This window comes from Rhinoraja longicauda, chromosome 34, assembly GCF_053455715.1.
Source record: "Rhinoraja longicauda isolate Sanriku21f chromosome 34, sRhiLon1.1, whole genome shotgun sequence".
Lineage (NCBI taxonomy): Eukaryota > Metazoa > Chordata > Chondrichthyes > Rajiformes > Arhynchobatidae > Rhinoraja > Rhinoraja longicauda.
The window spans coordinates 23,218,010-23,237,160 of NC_135986.1; the positions used below are offsets into that span (position 1 = coordinate 23,218,010).

At 52.9% G+C, this 19,151-nt stretch overlaps 1 protein-coding gene and 1 long non-coding RNA gene across 2 annotated transcripts in view; both read right to left on the bottom strand.

Moving 5' to 3' along the window:
- LOC144609636 (glycogen phosphorylase, muscle form-like) overlaps window positions 1–9,958 on the bottom strand; it is a 68,632-nt gene extending 58,674 nt beyond the window's left edge. Inside the window, exon 1 of the mRNA XM_078428135.1 lies at window positions 9,593–9,958. Within this exon, the coding sequence (XP_078284261.1) occupies window positions 9,593–9,835 (243 nt within the window). The 5' untranslated portion in view covers window positions 9,836–9,958. The remainder of the gene's footprint in view (window positions 1–9,592) is intronic.
- A 2,969-nt stretch (window positions 9,959–12,927) lies between these two features.
- On the bottom strand, window positions 12,928–15,551 carry LOC144609549 (uncharacterized). The gene is made up of 3 exons (XR_013549338.1): window positions 15,257–15,551; window positions 14,814–14,906; window positions 12,928–13,450 (listed from the first exon to the last, which is right to left on the bottom strand). It is a non-coding gene; the product is annotated as an uncharacterized LOC144609549 (long non-coding RNA).
- Between the last annotated feature and the right edge of the window lie 3,600 nt (window positions 15,552–19,151).

The following is a 19,151-nucleotide window of genomic DNA, read 5'->3' on the forward strand; positions in this document are numbered from 1 at the left end:
GTTGGGGGAGTCCAGAACCAGGGGTCACAGCTTAAGGATAAGGGGGAAGTCTTTTAGGACCGAGATGAAAAAACATTTCTTCACACAGAGAGTGGTGAGTCTGTGGAATTCTCTGCCACAGAAGGTAGTTGAGGCCAGTTCATTGGCTATATTTAAGAGGGAGTTAGATGTGGCCCTTTTTGCTAAAGGGATCAGGGGGTATGGAGAGAAGGCAGGTACAGGATACTGAGCTGGATGATCAGCCATGATCATATTGAATGGCGGTGCGTACAGGCTCGAAGGGCCGAATGGCCTACTCCTGCACCTGTTTTCTATGTTTCTATGAACCGCAGATGCTGGTTTACACCACGGATGGACACAAAATGGTGGAGTAACTCAGCGGGGCGGGCCGCATCTCTGGACAAGGAGGGATGGGTGCCGTTTCTGGTCAGTGATTGCATGCCGCATTGCCACCTTCCCCCCCCCCCCAGCTACGTTTCCTTATCAGCACACGGTTTGATCTGACGTTTTCACACCTGACCCTTCTATATCTCCAGAGTCCCCCTGCCCCCGACTCTCAGTCTGAAGAAAGAGTCTCGACCCGAAATGTCACCCGTACATAGAAATATGCACGGTGGCGCAGCGGTAGAGTTGCGCCTTACAGCGAATGCAGCGCCGGAGGCTCGGGTTCGATCCCGACTATGGGCGCCGTCTGTACGGAGTTTGTACGTTCTCCCCGTGACGTGCGTGGGGTTTCTCCGAGATCTTCGGTTTCCTCCCACACTCCAAAGACGTGCGGGTTTGTAGGTTAATTGACTGGGTAAATGTTTTTTTTTTTTAATTGTCCCTAGTGTGTATTAGGCAGTGTTAATGTGCGGGGATTGCTGGTCGGCGCGGACCCGGTGGGCTGAAGGGCCTGTTTCCGCGCTGTATCTCTAAATCTAAAAAATCTAAATCTTGGCACGGTAGCGCAGCGGTAGAGTTGCTGCTTTACAGCGAATGCAGCGCCGGAGACTCAGGTTCGATCCTGACTACGGGTGCTGCACTGTAAGGAGTTTGTACGTTCTCCCCGTGACCTGCGTGGGTTTTCTCCGAGATCTTCGGTTTCCTCCCACACTCCAAAGACGTACAGGTATGTAGGTATGTAGGAGAGAGAGAGAGAGTAGGAGAGAGAGAGAGAGAGAGAGAGAGAGAGAGAGAGAGAGAGAGAGAGAGAGTAGGAGAGAGAGAGAGAGAGAGAGAGAGAGAGAGAGAGAGAGAGTAGGAGAGAGAGAGAGAGAGAGAGAGAGAGAGAGAGAGAGAGAGAGAGAGAGAGAGAGAGAGAGAGAGAGAGAGAGAGAGAGAGAGAGAGAGAGAGAGAGAGAGAGAGAGAGAGAGAGAGAGAGAGAGAGAGAGAGAGAGAGAGAGAGAGAGAGAGAGATGATGAAGAAGGGGATGGTGCGAAAACGAGACATCAAAAGAGAAGGTGACAACTGATGGAGAGACAGAGTGGTGAGGAAGGGCATGGTGTGAATACGAGACATCCAAGAAAAATCGAGATATAAAAAATAGGTGCAGGAGGAGGCCATTTGACCCTTCGAGCCAGCACCGCCATTCATTGTGAACATGGCTGATCGTCCACAATCAGTAACCCGTGCCTGCCTTCTCCCCATATCCCTTGATTCCGCTAGCCCCTCGAGCTCTATCTAACTCTCTATTAAATTCATTCTCTCCAGTCCAGCTGCCTGTCGGTCGGTGCCACTGAGTGACTCCAGGGTTTTGGGTCTGGCTGATGGCGAATGTCCCCTGTTTAACCTTCAGGAGGAGCAGATTTCTTTTCACGGGCTGTCAGTGGTGATTGATCTCTGCGGCTGTGTACGTACGTACGTGCGTGCCTGCTTCACCTCAAGCAGACTGCAGTGGCCGTCTGGATGATCAGCTTTGGTGCATTACCCGCCCTTGTTTTTGCTTCAGAAATCTTCCTGTCCACAGCGAGCAAATACACATCATTCCCAAGTAAAACAAATCTCAGCTCCTTGATGACTAGAGGGCCCCTGAGATACAGAAAGGCTTCACACAGCGTATGGATACAGTCCGAAGAAGTGTCTCTCCTGAGATGCTGCCTGCCCCGCTGAGTTACTCCAGCATTTTCGTGTCTATCAAGGAACCTGCAGACGCTGGTTTACACCAAAAGATAGACACAAAATGCTGGGCGACGTTTCGGGTCGAGACCCTTCTTCAGACTAATGTCAGGGGGGCGGGACAAAGAAAGGATATCGGTGGAGACAAGAAGATGGTGGAGACAAGAAGATAGAGGGAGAACTGGGAAGGGGGAGGGAGAGAGGGACAGAGGAACTATCTAAAGTTGGAGAAGTCAATGTTCATACCGCTGGGCGGCCAGCTGCCCAAGCAAAATATTAGGTGCTGCCTGACCTGCTGAGTTACTCCAGCATTTTGTGAATAAATACCTTCGATTTGTACCATCATCTACAGTTATTTTCTTACAAAATGCTGGAGTAACTCGGCAGGGCAGGCAGTATCTCTGGAGAGAAGGAACGCATGACATTTCTGAAACATAGAAACATAGAAAATAGGTGCAGGAGTAGGCCATTCGGCCCTTCGAGCCTTCAATGTGATCATGGCTGAAAATCCAACTCAGTATCCCGTACCTGCCTTCTCTCCATACCCCTTGATCCCTTTAGCCACAAGGGCCACATCTAACTCCCTCTTAAATATAGCCAATGAACTGGCCTCAACTACCCTCTGTGGCAGAGAATTCCACAGATTCACCACTCTCTGTGTGAAAAAAAAACGTTCTCATCTCGGTCCTAAAAGACTTCCCCCTTATCCTTAAACTGTGACCCCTTGTTCTCGACTTCCCCAACATCGGGAACAATCTTCCTGCATCTAGCCTGTCCAACCCCTTAAGAAGGGTCTCGACCCAAAATGTCACCCCTCCCTTCTCTCCAGAGATGCTATCTGCCCCGCTGAGTTGCTCCAGCATTTTGTACACATCTCCTCTCTTTACCATATTTAGCAAGCAATCTGCTTCTTGCGTATGGCGTCAAGTTGTAGGTCAAGGTTAGCGAGCGATAATGAAAGACCATCGTCTGGTTTTAAGGTCATACCATCATGTCCTGGGCAGCTTATAAGGACCCTTCCTTGACACCCAATTTGGATGCATTTCAAAGTGCTAAAAATAAATTCTGTCACGTCGACCCCTCACCTTTGATGTTCCATGGAATACAAGCCCAGCCGGTCGCAGTAATCTCCCTTCATCGTTTGACCTTTGGAGCGCGGGGTATCTTTGCTGTAAACCCGGCCTGGAATTCTGGCGAGGGGAAATATATCCTCCCCAAGTTGCCAGTAATGCAGACTGACCCGGGCTTTACACAGTCAGCCACAGTCAGGATTCCTCCCTTTCAGATGCAGCCTGGCGAGTTATTCACACAGCCTTTTGCCAGCCCATCCCCACAGTCAGTCGGGGGAATGAGGCAGGTCTCGCGACCTTCAGAGATCCGTGGTGACCTTATTCCAAACCTACCAACCTAAAGCTCAGGGTGTGAAAAGACAGCCTTGTCGCCTCTGGTACTGTACCCCAGTGTTACACACACACCCCGTCCCCACCTGTACTGTACCCCAGTGTTACACACACACCCATCCCCACCTGTACTGTACCCCAGTGTTACACACACACCCGTCCCCACCGGTACTGTACCCCAGTGTTACACACACACCCATCCCCACCTGTACTGTACCCCAGTGTTACACACACCCATCCCCACCTGTACTGTACCCCAGTGTTACACACACACCCGTCCCCACCTGTACTGTACCCCAGTGTTACACACACCCATCCCCACCGGTACTGTACCCCAGTGTTACACACACACACACACCCCCGTCCCCACCAGTACTGTACCCCAGTGTTACACACACACACCCCCGTCCCCACCAGTACTGTACCCCAGTGTTACACACACACACACATCCCCACTGGTACTGTACCCCAGTGTTACACACACACACCCGTCCCCACCGGTACTGTACCCCAGTGTTACACACACACACACCCGTCCCCACCGGTACTGTACCCCAGTGTTACACACACACACACACACACAACCCCACTGGTACTGTACCCCAGTGTTACACACACACACCCCCTTCCCCACCAGTACTGTACCCCAGTGTTACACACACACACACACACACTTCCCCACCAGTACTGTACCCCAGTGTTACACACACACACACACATCCCCACCGGTACTGTACCCCAGTGTTACACACACACACCCATCCCCACCGGTACTGTACCCCAGTGTTACACACACACCCATCCCCACCAGTACTGTACCCCAGTGTTACACACACACCCGTCCCCACTGGTACTGTACCCCAGTGTTACACACACACCCGTCCCCACAGGTACTGTACCCCAGTGTTACACACACACACCCGTCCCCACCGGTACTGTACCCCAGTGTTACACACACACCCATCCCCACCTGTACTGTACCCCAGTGTTACACACACACACACCATCAGTGTTATACAATGTTGATGCCTAGATCCTAATGTCCAGCCTTGCTGGGGCTGGGGTACAGTGCCCAGTTGCTCCTTCACCCACTTGCTCCATTACTGGGCAGCCCAGTGCCCGTTCAAGATCCCAGCCCAGGTGCACCAGTGTTCAGTGCAGTGTTGATATTCATCTGCTATTTAGTTTCGATTAGAGACAAGGAAAAAGCTTTTTCACCCAGAGAGTTGTGTGAATCTGTGGAATTCTCTGCCTCAGAAGGCAGTGGAGGCCAATTCACTGGATGTATTCAAGGGAGAGTTAGATAGAGCTCTTAGGGCGAACGGAATCGAGGGATTTGGGGGGAAAAAGCAGGAACGGGGAACTGATTTTGGATGGTCAGCCATGGTCACATTGAATGGCGGTGCTGGCTCGAAGGGCCGAATGGACTACTCCTGCACCTATGTTCTGTGTTTCTATGAGATTTAATTACCAAAGATAATTTGGTGAAGAACTTACCAAACCTAATCGACCTATAAACCTGCACGTTTTTATAGTAAACCGGAGCACCCGGAGAAAACCCACGCAGGTCACGGGGAGAACGTACAAACTCCGTACAGACGGCGCCCGTAGTCGGGATGGAACCCGGGTCTCCGGCGCTGTGAGGCAGCGATTCTACCGCTGCGCCACCAAGATAGAGGATGATCCTGACCTCCCATCTCCTTAATTGGAGACGTTCGAACTATCCTTAATCGGACTTTATCTTGCACTAAACATTATACCTTTTATCCTGCATCAGTACACCGTCAGCAGATTAATTTGCAGTAGTTTAGTTTAGAGATACAGCGCGGAAACAGGCCCTTTCGGCCCACCGGGTCCGCGCAGCCCAGCGATCCCCGCACACCAACACTATCCTACACCCACCAGGGACAATTTTTACATTTACACCAAGCCAATCAACCTACAAACCTCTACGTCTTTGGAGTGTGGGAGGAAAGCGAAGATCTCGGAGAAAACCCACGCGGGTCACGGGGAGAACGTACAAACTCCGTACAGACAGCGCCCGTGGTCAGGATGGAACCCGGGTCTCCGGCGCTGCATTCGCTGTAAGGCAGCAACTCGACCACCGTGACCACCCAAATGGGGAGGGTCGGTAATTGTAGTGGTGCATATAGACTTTTCGTTAATTGGATAGAACAAGTTGGATAACAAAAATGTTTCTCCTGTACCTCGGTGCACGTGACAATGGCAGACTGAACTAAACACTACCAGTGCAGCGCCCACAACTCCCATGAGCAGAGGCGACACGATGGCACCCAGCCATACCCATTGGTGACCAGCCCCCTGCCCAGTGCACTGTGGCACCCAGAGAATGCCCACCCAGTTTCCTTGCCGATGCCCATCGCACTGATGCACAGTGGTGCGCACACCAGCCGCTCCCCGCCAACGGGCACTGGGAGGCTCCAGTGACCAATGGGTGCAGGCTGGAACGGGCAGGAATGCTGGCTGGCAGCGGGCAGGGTTGGGGTTGTTGGCGGGCTCTGGGGCAGGGGTTACTGGTGGGCACTGGGATGGGAAGGTCCCTTCTTTACCCAGTGTCAGTAGCAACCCCACCCAGAGGCTACTGGTACCATCTATCCACAACGGCTGACCACAACTCCAGGGTCCACTGCAATACCCACACGAGTCCCTTGCCCCACTGACCAGTGCTCCAGAGCCCACTGCCTGCTGTCTGCCCCAGTGCCTGCTGGTATCCACACTCAACCCAATGCCTGCTGGTAACCAAACACTGGCACCATACTGACACCCTCCCAATGCCCCCCTACTGACACCCTCCCAATGCCTCCCTACTGACACCCTCCCAATGCCCCCCTACTGACACACACCCAATGCCCACTGACACCATCCCAATGCCCCCCTACTGACACCCTCCCAATGCCTCCCTACTGACACACACCCAATGCCCACTGACACCCTCCCAATGCCCACTGATACCCTCCCAATGCCCACTAACACCCTCCCAATGCCCCCCTACTGACACCCTCCCAATGCCCACTGATACCGACATGCCCACTGACACACACCCAATGCCCACTGATACCTCCATGTCCACTGACACCCTCCAAATGCCCACTGACACCCTCCCAATGCCCACTGACACACACCCAATGCCCACTGACACACACCCAATGCCCACTGACACACACCCAATGCCCACTGATACCTCCATGCCCACTGACACACACCCAATGCCCACTGACACACCCCAAATGCCCACTGACACACCCCTAATGCCCAGACACACCCCCAATGCCCACTGACACACCCCCAATGCCCACTGATACCTCCATGCCCACTGATACCTCCATGCCCACTGACACACACCCAATGCCCACTGACACACACCCAATGCCCACTGATACCTCCATGCCCACTGACACACACCCAATGCCCACTGACACACCCCTAATGCCCAGACACACCCCCAATGCCCACTGACACACACCCAATGCCCACTGACACACCCCCAATGCCTACTGACACACCCAACACCCACTGACACACACCCAATGCCCACTGAGACACACCCCAATGCCCACTGACACACACCCAATGCCCACTGACACACACCTAATGCCCACTGACACACCCAGAGCCATTTTGAACCCCTCAATGCCCACTGACCCTCATTGCCTACTGACACAAACCCCCATGCTATTTTCAACCCCTCAATGCCCAGGCACACCCAGTGCCCACTGACACACATCCCCAGAGCCATTTAATCCCTTAAATGCCAATTGACACACTTAATGCCCACTGACACACTCCCCCACGTTATTTTTAACCCCTCAAAGCCCACTAACACACACCCAATATCCACTGACACCCCTTCCCATGTACACTGCCACACATAATGCCCACTGACACACACCCCCAGAGCCATTTTTAATCCCTCAATGCCCAATGACACACGCAATGCCCACTGACACACCCACTGACCCACTCCACCACCTTATTTTTAACCCCTCAATGCCCAGGCACACCCAGTGCCCACAGACATACCCACACCCCAGAGCTATTTTAACCCCTTAAATGCCAATTGACACCCCTCAATCTGCACTAACACATCCCCAGAGCCATTTTAACCCCTCAATGCCCACTGACCTTCAATGCACACCCCTCACGTGTTATTTTTAACCCCTCAATGCCCACTGATACACCCAGTGCCCACTGACACACATCCCCAGAGCCATTTTAACCCCTTAAATGCCAATTGACACACTTAATGCCCACTGACACACTCCCCCACGTTATTTTTAACCCCTCAATGCCCACTGACACACCCCCAATATACACTGACACCCCTTTCCATGTCCACTCACACACTTAATGCCCACTGACACACTCCTAGAGCCATTTTAACCCCTCATTGCCCAATGACACACCCAGTACACACTGACACGCTCAAATGCCCACTGGCCCTCATTGCCCACTGACCCACACCCCCATGTAATTTGTAACCCCTCAATGCCTACTGACACACACCCCCAAAGCCATTTTAACCCCTCAGTGCCCACTGACACACACTCCCAGAGCCATTTAACCCCTCAATGCCCACTGACACACCCAATATCCACTGACACCCCTTCCCATGTCACTGACACACTTAATGCCCACTGACACACAACCCCCAGAGCCATTTTAACCCGTCAATGCCCACTGACACATCCAGTGCCCACTGACACACATTCCCAGGGTCATTTTAACTCCTTAAATGCCGATTGACACACTTAATGCCCACTAACACACCCCCAGAGCCATTTTAACCCCTCAATGCCCACTGACACACCCAATATCCATTGACATCCCTTCCGATGTCCACTGACACACTTAATGCCCACTGACACACACCCACCCCAGAGCCATTTTAACCCCTCAATGCCCACTGACACACTTAATGCCCACTGACACACTCCCCCACGTTATCTTTAACCCCTCAAGGCCCACTGACACACCTCCCAAAGCCATTTTAACCCCTCAATGCCCACTGACACACCCAATATCCACTGACACCCCTTCCCATGTCCACGGACACAATGCCTACTGATACACCCCAGAGCCATTTTAACCCCTCAATGCCCACTGACACACCCCCAGGGTCATTTTAACCCCTCAAATGCTGATTGACACACTTAATGCCCACTGACACACCTCCCAGAGCCATTTTTAATCCCTCAGTGCCCAGACACACCTCCAAGAGCCAATTTTAACCCCACAATGCCCACTAACACACCTCCCAGAGCCATTTTAATCCCTCAGTGCCCACTGACACACCCCCAAGAACCATTTTAACCCCTCGGTGCCCACTGACACACCTCCCCAGAGCCATTTTAACCCCTTAAATTCTCACTGACACAACTCCCCAGAGCCATTTTAACCCCTCAATGCCCACTGACACACATCCCCAGTGTCATTTGTACCATTTTAACCCCCCAGTGCCCACTGACACACCATTTTAACCCCCCAGTGCCCACTGACACACCCAGTCCCACTGACACACCATTTTAACCCCTCGGTGCCCACTGACACACCCAGTCCCACTGACACACCATTTTAACCCCTCGGTGCCCACTGACACACCCAGTCCCACTGACACACCATTTTAACCCCTCGGTGCCCACTGACACACCCAGTCCCATTGACACACCATTTTAACCCGCAGTGCCCACTGACACACCCAGTCCCACTGACACACCATTTTAACCCCCTAGTGCCACTGACACACCTTCCCAGAGCCATTTTAACCCCTCAGTGCCCACTGACACACCCAGTCCCACTGACACACCATTTTAACCCCCCAGTGCCCACTGACACACCCAGTCCCACTGACACACCATTTTAACCCCTCGGTGCCCACTGACACGCCCAGTCCCACTGACACACCATTTTAACCCCCTAGTGCCCACTGACACACCTCCCCAGAGCCATTTTAACCCCTCAGTGCCCACTGACACACATCCCCAGTGTCATTTGTACCATTTTAACCCCCCAGTGCCCACTGACACACGCAGTCCCCACTGACACACCATTTTAACCCCCTCAGTGTCCCCTCACCTTGGGGTCCTTCTCGTAGTAGTACTGCTGTGTGCGGATCCAGCGGCCCACCAGGTGGTCACGCACGGTGTGGGCCAGGGCCTGGTAGTAGTCCCGGGGGGTGGCCACGTTCCGGTCCTTGACCAGTGTGAAGTGCAGGTGCCGGTTGAAGTTCTTCTTGATGTCCGTCACGTTCTCCACGCCCGCCAGCCCCCGCACGCTGATCTGCTTCCTCCGGTCCATGTCGGTCAGTGGCCGCGACATGGCTGCGCTGGAGGATAGAGGAAGGTAGAGGATGGAGGAGGAGGAGGAGGAGGAGGAGGAGGAAGAGGATGGAGGAGCAGCAGCCGCTCCGACCGACCGTTAGCGACTGAACCGTCGCCGCCGCCGCCGCTTCCCGCCTCCCTCCCCGCCCACCTCATTAACATGCAGAGTCCCGCCCACCTCATCAATATGCAGCCCCGCCCACCTCACCAGCATGGCGCCCCGCCCACTCCGTCAATACGCAAGGCCCGCCCACCTCACCAACACGCGGAGCCCCCGCCCACCTCGTCAACACGCAACGCTCGTCACCATGTAACGCCCTCCCCCCGTCCACGTCATCAATATGCAGCCCCCGCCCACCTCGTCAATACGCAAGGCCCGCCCACCTCACCAACACGCAGAGCCCCGCCCACCTCGTCAACACGCAACGCTCGTCACCATGTAACGCCCTCCCCCCGTCCACGTCATCAATATGCAGCCCCCGCCCACCTCGTCAATATGGGCACGCTTTCCGTCAACATGCAGTTCATCAACACGCAACGCTCGTCACCGCGTAACGCCCCTCCCCCCTTATCGATATGCAACGTTCGTCACCGCGTAACGCCCTCACCAACACGCCCACCACGTCAATATGTCACGCTCCTCACCAATATACAGCGCCCCGCCCACCTCATCAACATGCAGCCCCCCCCCCCCCCCCCCCGTCCACTCCGTCAATACGCAACGCTCCTCACCAATATACAGCGCCCCGCCCACTCCGTCAACATACAGCGCCCTCCCCTCATCAATATGCAACGCTCGTCACTGTGTAACGCCCCGCCCACCTCATCAACATGCAGCCCCGCCCACCTCGTCAATATGCAGCCCCGTCCATCGTATCAACATGCAGCCCCGCCCACCTCGTCAATATGTCACGCTCCTCACCAATATACAGCGCCCCGCCCACTTCATCAACATGCAGCGCCCCGCCCACCCCGTCAATATGCAGCCCCCGTCCACCCCGTCAATATGCAGCCCCGTCCACCGTATCAACATGCAGCCCCGCCCACCTAATCAATATGCAGCCCCGCCCACCTCGTCAATATGCAGCCCGCCCACCTCATCAACATACAGCACCCCGCCCACCTCGTCAATATGCCACACTCCTCGTCAACATGCAGCGCCCCGCCCACTCCATCAACCTGCAGCCCCGCCCATCTCGTCAACATGCAGCGCCCCGCCCACCTCATCAACATGCAGCGCCCCGCCCACTCCGTCAATATGTCACGCTCCGCACCAATATACAGCGCCCCTGCCGATCTCATCAACATGCAGCCCACCTCATCAATATGTAACGCCCCGCCCACCTCGTCCACATGCAATCCCGCCCACCTCGTCAATATGCAGCCCCGTCCACTCCGTCAATACGCAGCCCCGCCCACCTCATCAACATGCAGCCCCGCCCACCTCGTCAATATGCAGCCCTGTCCACCGTATCAACATGCAGCCTCGCCCACCTCGTCAATATGTCACGCTCCTCACCAATATACAGCATCCCACCCACTTCATCAACATGCAGCGCCCCGCCCACCTCGTCAACATGTAGCCCACCTCGTCAATATGTCATACTCCTCGGTAACGCCCCTCCCCCTCACCAACATGCCCACCACGTCAATATGTCACTCTCCTCATCAATATGCAACGCTCGGCACTGTGTAACGCCCCGCCCACCTCATCAACATTCAGCCCCCGCCCACCTCGTCAACATGCAGCCCCTCATCAACGTGCCCACCTCGCCAACATGCAGCGCCACGCCCACTTCGTCAACATGTCACACTCCGCACCAATATACAGCGCCCCGCCTACCTCGTCAACATGTAGCGCCCCGCCCACCTCATCAACAGGCAGTGCCCCGCCTACCTCGTCAACATGCAGCGCCACGCCCACTGACACACTTAATGCCCACCGACACACTTAATGCCCACTGACACACTTAATGCCCACTGACACACTTAATGCTCACCGACACACTTAATGCCCACCGACACATTTAATGCCCACGGACACACTTAATGCCCACGGACACACTTAATGCCCACTGACACACTTAATGCCCACGGACACACTTAATGCCCACTGACACACTTAATGCCCACCGACACACTTAATACCCACTAGCACACTTAATGCCCACTGACACACTTAATGCTCACCGACACACTTAATGCCCACCGACACATTTAATGCCCACGGACACACTTAATGCCCACGGACACACTTAATGCCCACTGACACACTTAATGCCCACCGACACACTTAATACCCACTAGCACACTTAATGCCCACTGACACACTTAATGCCCACCGACACACTTAATGCCCACCGACACACTTAATGCCTACTGACACACTTAATGCCCACTGACACACTTAATGCCCACTGACACACTTAATGCCCACGGACACACTTAATGCCCACCGACACACTTAATACCCACTGACACACTTAATGCCCACTGACACACTTAATGCCCACTGACACACTTAATGCCCACTGACACACTTAATGCCCACTGACACACAATGCCCACTGACACACTTAATGCCCACTGACACACTTAATGCCCAGACACACTTAATGCCCACTGGCACACTTAATGCCCACGGACACACTTAATGCCCACTGACACACTTAATACCCATTGACACACTTAATGCCCATTGACACACTTAATGCCCACTGACACACTTAATGCCCACTGACACACTTAATTTAGGGTCTCTGTGGGGATCCTTCAGTGCTTCTACTCTGGGGCTGTAGAAAGCATCTTGTCCAGGAACATCACAGTCTGGTTTGGGAACAGCTCTGCCCAGGACAGGAAGGCTCTGCGGAGAGTAGTGCGTTCGTCAGAACGCACCATGGGAACTACACTCATCCCCCTGCAGGACCTATACATCAGGAGGTGCAGATCCAGAGCCAGCAACATTATGGGGGACCCCTACCACCCCAGCAACGGACTGTTCCAGCTGCTACGTGTAAGAAAATAACTGCAGATGCTGGTACAAATCGAAGGTATTTATTCACAAAATGCTGGAGTAACTCAGCAGGTCGGGCAGCATCTCAGGAGAGAACGAATGGGTGACGTTTCGGGTCAAGACCCTTTTCAGACTGATGTCAGGGGGGGGGACAAAGGAAGGATATGGGTGGGGACAGGAAGATAGAGGGAGAACTGGGAAGGGGGAGGGGAAGAGAGGGACAGAGGAACTTTCTAAAGTTGGAGAAGTCAATTTTCATACCGCTGGGCTGCAAGCTGCTCAAGCGAAATATGAGGTGCTGTTCCTCCAATTTGTGGTGGGCCTCACCATGGCACTGGAGGAGGCCCATGACAGAAAGGTCAGACTGGGAGTTGGGAGGGGGAGTTGAAATGCTCAGCCACCGGGAGATCAGGTTGGTTAAGGCGGACTGAGCGAAGGTGTGGAGCGAAACGATCGCCGAGCCTGCGTTTGGTTTCGCCGATGTAGAGAAGTTGACATCGAGAGCAGCGGATGCAATAGATGAGGTTGGAGGAGGTGCAGGTGAACCTCTGTCTGACCTGGAAAGACTGCTACGGTCAGGCAAACGCCTCCGCTGTCACGCTGTGAAAACAGAGAGGATGAGACGGAGTTTCTTCCCACAGGCCATCAGGACTGTTAACTCCCATATCACTAATTTAATTTACTGTATTAATTTATTTTTTGTGTTAAGATTTTTTTTTCTATTCTGTTTTGTAGTTTAGCACAATCCGCAGGCGTTGCCACTTTCATTTCACTGCACATCTTGTGTGTGTGTGTGTGTGTGTGACAAATAAACTTGACTTGACTTGACTTGTTGAAAGACTGGAGCGACTAGGCTTGTATACACTGGAATTTAGAAGGATGAGAGGAGATCTTATCGAAACGTATAAGATTATTAAGGGGTTGGACACATTAGAGGCAGGAAACATGTTCCCAATGTTGGGGGAGTCCAGAACCAGGGGCCACACAGTTTAAGAATAAGGGGTAGGCCATTTAGAACTGAGACGAGGAAAAACTTTTTCAGTCAGAGAGTTGTGAATCTGTGGAATTCTCTGCCTCAGAAGGCAGTGGAGGCCAATTCTCTGAATGCATTCAAGAGAGAGCTAGATAGAGCTGGTGCGGCTCGGCCGTGGGACTTTTCATCGCTGGTGCGGCTCGGCCGCGGGACTTAACATTGCCCGGTGCGGCTCGGCCGTGGGACTTAGCTGCGCAAGGCTCAGTCGCGGGGCCTTCCATCGCCCGGTTCGGCCGCGAGACGTTTCAGCGCCCGGTGCGGCTCGGCCGCGGGGACTTCCATCCCCTTGCGGGGACTGTGCAGGTCGGTCGGGGACGAGCTGTCTGTCCGTGGGCGTGGGGAAGAGAGTGGAAGTTTTGTTGCCTCCATCACAGTGAGGGGGTGTTTGGAGTCACTGTGATGGACGTTTGTGTTGGGGTCATGTGTCTTGTGTTCTTTTTTTGTATGACTGCTATGTAGTTTCGTTCGGTACCTTGGTTACCGCATGACAAATAAAGCTCTGTTATACTGTTATACTGTTAAGGATAGCAGAGTCAGCGGGTATGGGGAGAAGGCAGGAACAGGGTACTGATTGAGAATGATCAGCCATGATCACATTGAATGGCGGTGCGTACAGGCTCGAAAGGCCGAATGGCCTCCTCCTGCACCTATTGTCTATTGTCTAATTTATTTTTTGTGTGAAATTTTTTTTTTCTATTCTGTTTTTTAGTTTAGCACAATCCGCAGGCATTGCCACTTTCATTTCACTGCACGTCTTGTGTGTGTGTGTGTGTGTGTGACAAATAAACTTGACTAGACTTGACTTGACCAACGCAGGAGAGGCTTTGGGTCTAGTAAGTCTAGTAAGACTGAAACCCCGCCCCGCTCATTATGCAGCCCCGCCCCCTCATCAATAGCCAGCGCCACGCCCCCTCATGAATATTCGAACACCTGCTTGACATCACAGGCCACCAGCGCTGCACGCTGGGAGTTGTAGTCCCTCCACGGTGCCTGATGTGGTCAACTCTGAGTCCCTGGAGGCTCCTGCAAAAGGGAGAAGGGGTGGAAGCGGTCGTGCATTCCCTCACGTGTCCCCCCCCCCCTCCTCCCTTGCAAGTAAGAGGCCGGCTGCTGTGGCAGCTCAAGCGAGAAGGGCACCTAAAGGGCGAGCTATTTTTAAAAACCAAAAAAAATTTAAATGCCCAGAATGTCAGACCTTTTTAATACCGATGCTAATTGATATATATGTTTTGTCTTGCAATTGCACCGGCCAGCGTGCAAAAAATTAAATGCCCAGAATGTCAGACCTTTTTAATACCGATGCTAATTATATATATATTGTCTTGCAATTGCACCTCCATGCTGAGTTACTCCGGCATTTTGTGAATAAATACCTTCGATTTGTGCCAGCATCTGCAGTTATCTTCCTTTATACTCCATGCTAATTCTGCTGAGTTAGTTACTCAAGCATTTTGTGTCTGCCTGCAAAGAAAAGCAAGGTGCAAGATTTAGCTGTGGGCAAGGGAGGTCGTGCTGCAAATCAGATTCGCAGCTAGACGCATAAAACAATTTGCTGGAGAATTGCAAGTCCTGAGTGACCAAAGCTCTTTATTTATAAGAAAATAACTGCAGATGCTGGTACAAATCGAAGGTATTTATTCACAAAGTGCTGGAGTAACTCAGCGGGTCAGGCAGCATCTCGGGAGAGAAGGAATGGGTGGCGTGACACTTCTTCAGTCCGAAGAAGGGTCTTTCGACCCGAAACGTCACCCATTCCTTCTCTCCCGAGATGCTGCCTGACCTGCTGAGTTACTCCAGCATTTTGTGTCTGCCTGCAGAAAAAAGCAAGATGCAAGATTTAGCTGTTGTGCTGGAATAGATTTGCAGCTAGACGCAAAAACCATGTTTTTGTTATTTCTATTTTAAATTGTTTTCCCCCCTGCTCTGATTTGATTGATTGATAATCTGATAAAATCTCTCTGATATTATCATTTCTTACAGTTTCTGCCCATATGAGGGGATGTTAGGAAGAGGGGATGTTCAACGAGATCTGGGTGTCCTAGTGCATCAGTCACTGAAAGGAAGCATGCAGGTACAGCAGGCAGTGAAGAAAGCCAATGGAATGTTGGCCTTCATAACAAGAGGAGTTGAGTATAGGAGCAAAGAGGCCCTTCTGCAGTTGTACCGGGCCCTGGTGAGACCCCACCTGGAGTACTGTGTGCAGTTTTGGTCTCCAAATTTGAGGAAGGATATTCTTGCTATTGAGGGCGTGCAGCGTAGGTTCACTAGGTTAATTCCCGGAATGGCGGGACTGTGGTATGTTGAAAGGCTGGAGCGATTGGGCTTGTATACACTGGAATTTAGAAGGATGAGGGGGGATCTTATTGAAACATATAAGATAATTAGGGGATTGGACACATTAGAGGCAGGAAACATGTTCCCAATGTTGGGGGAGTCCAGAACAAGGGGCCACAGTTTAAGAATAAGGGGTAGGCCATTTAGAACGGAGATGAGGAAGAACTTTTTCAGTGAGAGAGTGGTGAAGGTGTGGAATTCTCTGCCGCAGAGGGCAGTGGAGGCCAATTCTCTGAATGCATTCAAGAGAGAGCTGGATAGAGCTCTTAAGGATAGCGGAGTGAGGGGGTATGGGGAGAAGGCAGGAACGGGGTACTGATTGAGAGTGATCAGCCATGATCGCATTGAATGGCGGTGCGTACAGGCTCGAAGGGCCGAATGGCCTACTCCTGCTATTGTCTATTGCCTTTTGTCTATATTATCATATCATATCATATATATACAGCCGGAAACAGGCCTTTTCGGCCCTCCAAGTCCGTGCCGCCCAGCGATCCCCGCACATTAACACTATCCTACGCCCACTAGGGACAATTTTTACATTTACCCAGCCAATTAACCTACATACCTGTACGTCTTTGGAGTGTGGGAGGAAACCGAAGATCTCGGAGAAAACCCACGCAGGTCACGGGGAGAACGTACAAACTCCTTACAGTGCAGCACCCGTAGTCAGGATCGAACCTGAGTCTCCGGCGCTGCATTCGCTGTAAAGCAGCAACTCTACCGCTGCGCTACCGTGCCGCCCTGATGTGTGTGTGTGTGTTTGTGTGTGTGAGGCAAGAGAGATAAATAGAGATAAATAGATCTCAAAGTTCCTTCTCATGGATCAGAAGCAACTTTGATTTAAAGCAAAAACTCTTCATCTTATTTTTCACATGATGTCCACCTGCACCTCCTCCAACCTCATCTATTGCATCCGCTGCTCCAGATGTCAACTTATTTACATCGGCGAAACCAAGCGCAGGCTCGGCGATCACTTCGCTGAACACCTGCGCTCAGTCCGCATTGACCAACCTGATCTCCCGGTGGCTGAGCACTTCAACTCCCCCTCCCACTCCCAGTCTGACCTCTCTGTCATGGGCCTCCTCCAGTGCCATAGTGAGGCCCACCGGAAATTGGAGGAGCAGCACCTCATATTTCGCCTGGGCAGCTTGCAGCCCAGTGGTATGAAACATCGACTTCTCCAACTTTAGATAGTCCCTCTGTCCCTCCCTTCTCCTCCCCCCTCTCAGATCTCCCTCTATCTTCCTGTCTCCACCTATATCCTTCCTTTGTCCCGCCCCCCTGACATCAGTCTGAAGAAGGGTCTCGACCCGAAACGTCACCCATTCCTTCTCTCCTGAGATGCTGCCTGACCCGCTGAGTTACTCCAGCATTCTGTGTCTAATGAGAGTATGAGAGTGCTCGTATGCATGCAAAAAAAAACCCAAAAGCAAGGTTAAATGGGGTGTCAAGCTAGCGAACAGAAAATGATTTTGTGCACTACAAAGCAATGTGTCTTGGAAGGAACTGCAGAGGCTGGTTTACACGGAGGATAGACACAAAAAGCTGGAGCAACTCAGCGGGTCAGACAATAGGTGCAGGAGGAGGCCACTCGGCCCTTCGAGCCTGTACGCACCGCCATTCAATGTGATCATGGCTGATCATTCTCAATCAGTACCCCGTTCCTGCCTTCTCCCCATACCCCCTGACTCCGCTATCCTTAAGAGCTCTATCCAGCTCTCTCTTGAATGCATTCAGAGAATTGGCCTCCACTGCCTTCTGAGGCAGAGAATTCCACAGATTCACAACTGAAAAAGATTTTCCTCATCTCCGTTCTAAATGGCCGACCCCTTATTCTTAAACTGTGTGTGGCCCCTGGTTCTGGACTCCCCCCCAACATTGGGAACATGTTTCCTGCCTCTAACGTGTCCAACCCCTTAATAATCTTATACGTTCCTCTGCAGTAGCCGTCAGGATGGTTGATGGTGTGTTTGGGTAGGAACTGCAGACCGATGCTAGTTTGCAAAATGCTGGCTCGAAGGGCCGAATGGCCTCGTCCTGCACCTATTGTCTATTGTCTATTGATTGTAAGCGTGCGTAATCGTTCCGCTGACTGGATTGCACGCAATAAAAACACATTTAACTGTACCTCGGTACACGTGACCATAATGAGAGAGAGATGGGATAGATTGGGGGGGGAGAGAGCATGAGAGGGAGAGGGGAAAGAGAGAGAGAGACGGGAAAGAGAGAGAGAGAGGAGAGAGGTGAAGGAGAGAGAGGGGAAGGGAGAGGAAAAGAGAGAGAGATAAGGTAAGAGAGGGGGAGAGGGAAGGGAGAGGGGGAAAGAGAGAGAGAGGGGGGGAAAGAGAGAGAGAGAGAGGGGGAAAGATAGAGGGGGGAAAGAGAGAGAGGGGGGAAAGAGAGAGAGAGAGAGAGGGGGAAAGATAGAGGGGGGAAAGAGAGAGAGAGGGGGAAAGAGAGAGAGGGGGAAAGAGAGATAGGGGAAAGAGAGAGAGATAAGGAAAGAGAGAGGGAGAGAGGGGAGGGAGAGGGAAGGAGAGGGGGAAGGAGGGGAGGGAGAGGGGGATGGTCCGGAGGTGCATGAAGGGGGGGGCTACTCAGGCCACAGCCCCCATCCTCTACTAAAGCCCGGCCCACCTCACAGTGCTTTGCCGTGACATCACAGAGGAGGGGGGTGGGGGTGGGGGAAGGGAGAGGGTGGGGTGGGGGGGGGGGGGGGCGTGTGAGGGGGATGGGGGGGTGGGGGGGAGTTTTTTTTTTTGGGGAGAGACCGGGGATGAGAGCTTTTAATGGCGAGTGGAAGGCCGAACGAGAAGGGGGAGGGGTGGGAGGCCAACACTCTCTGAGGGGCAAGGCCGGAGGGGCGGCGGGGGGTGGAGAGGAGAGGAGAGACGGAGGGCACGGCTTAGATTGAGGATCGGCGGAGAGAGAGGG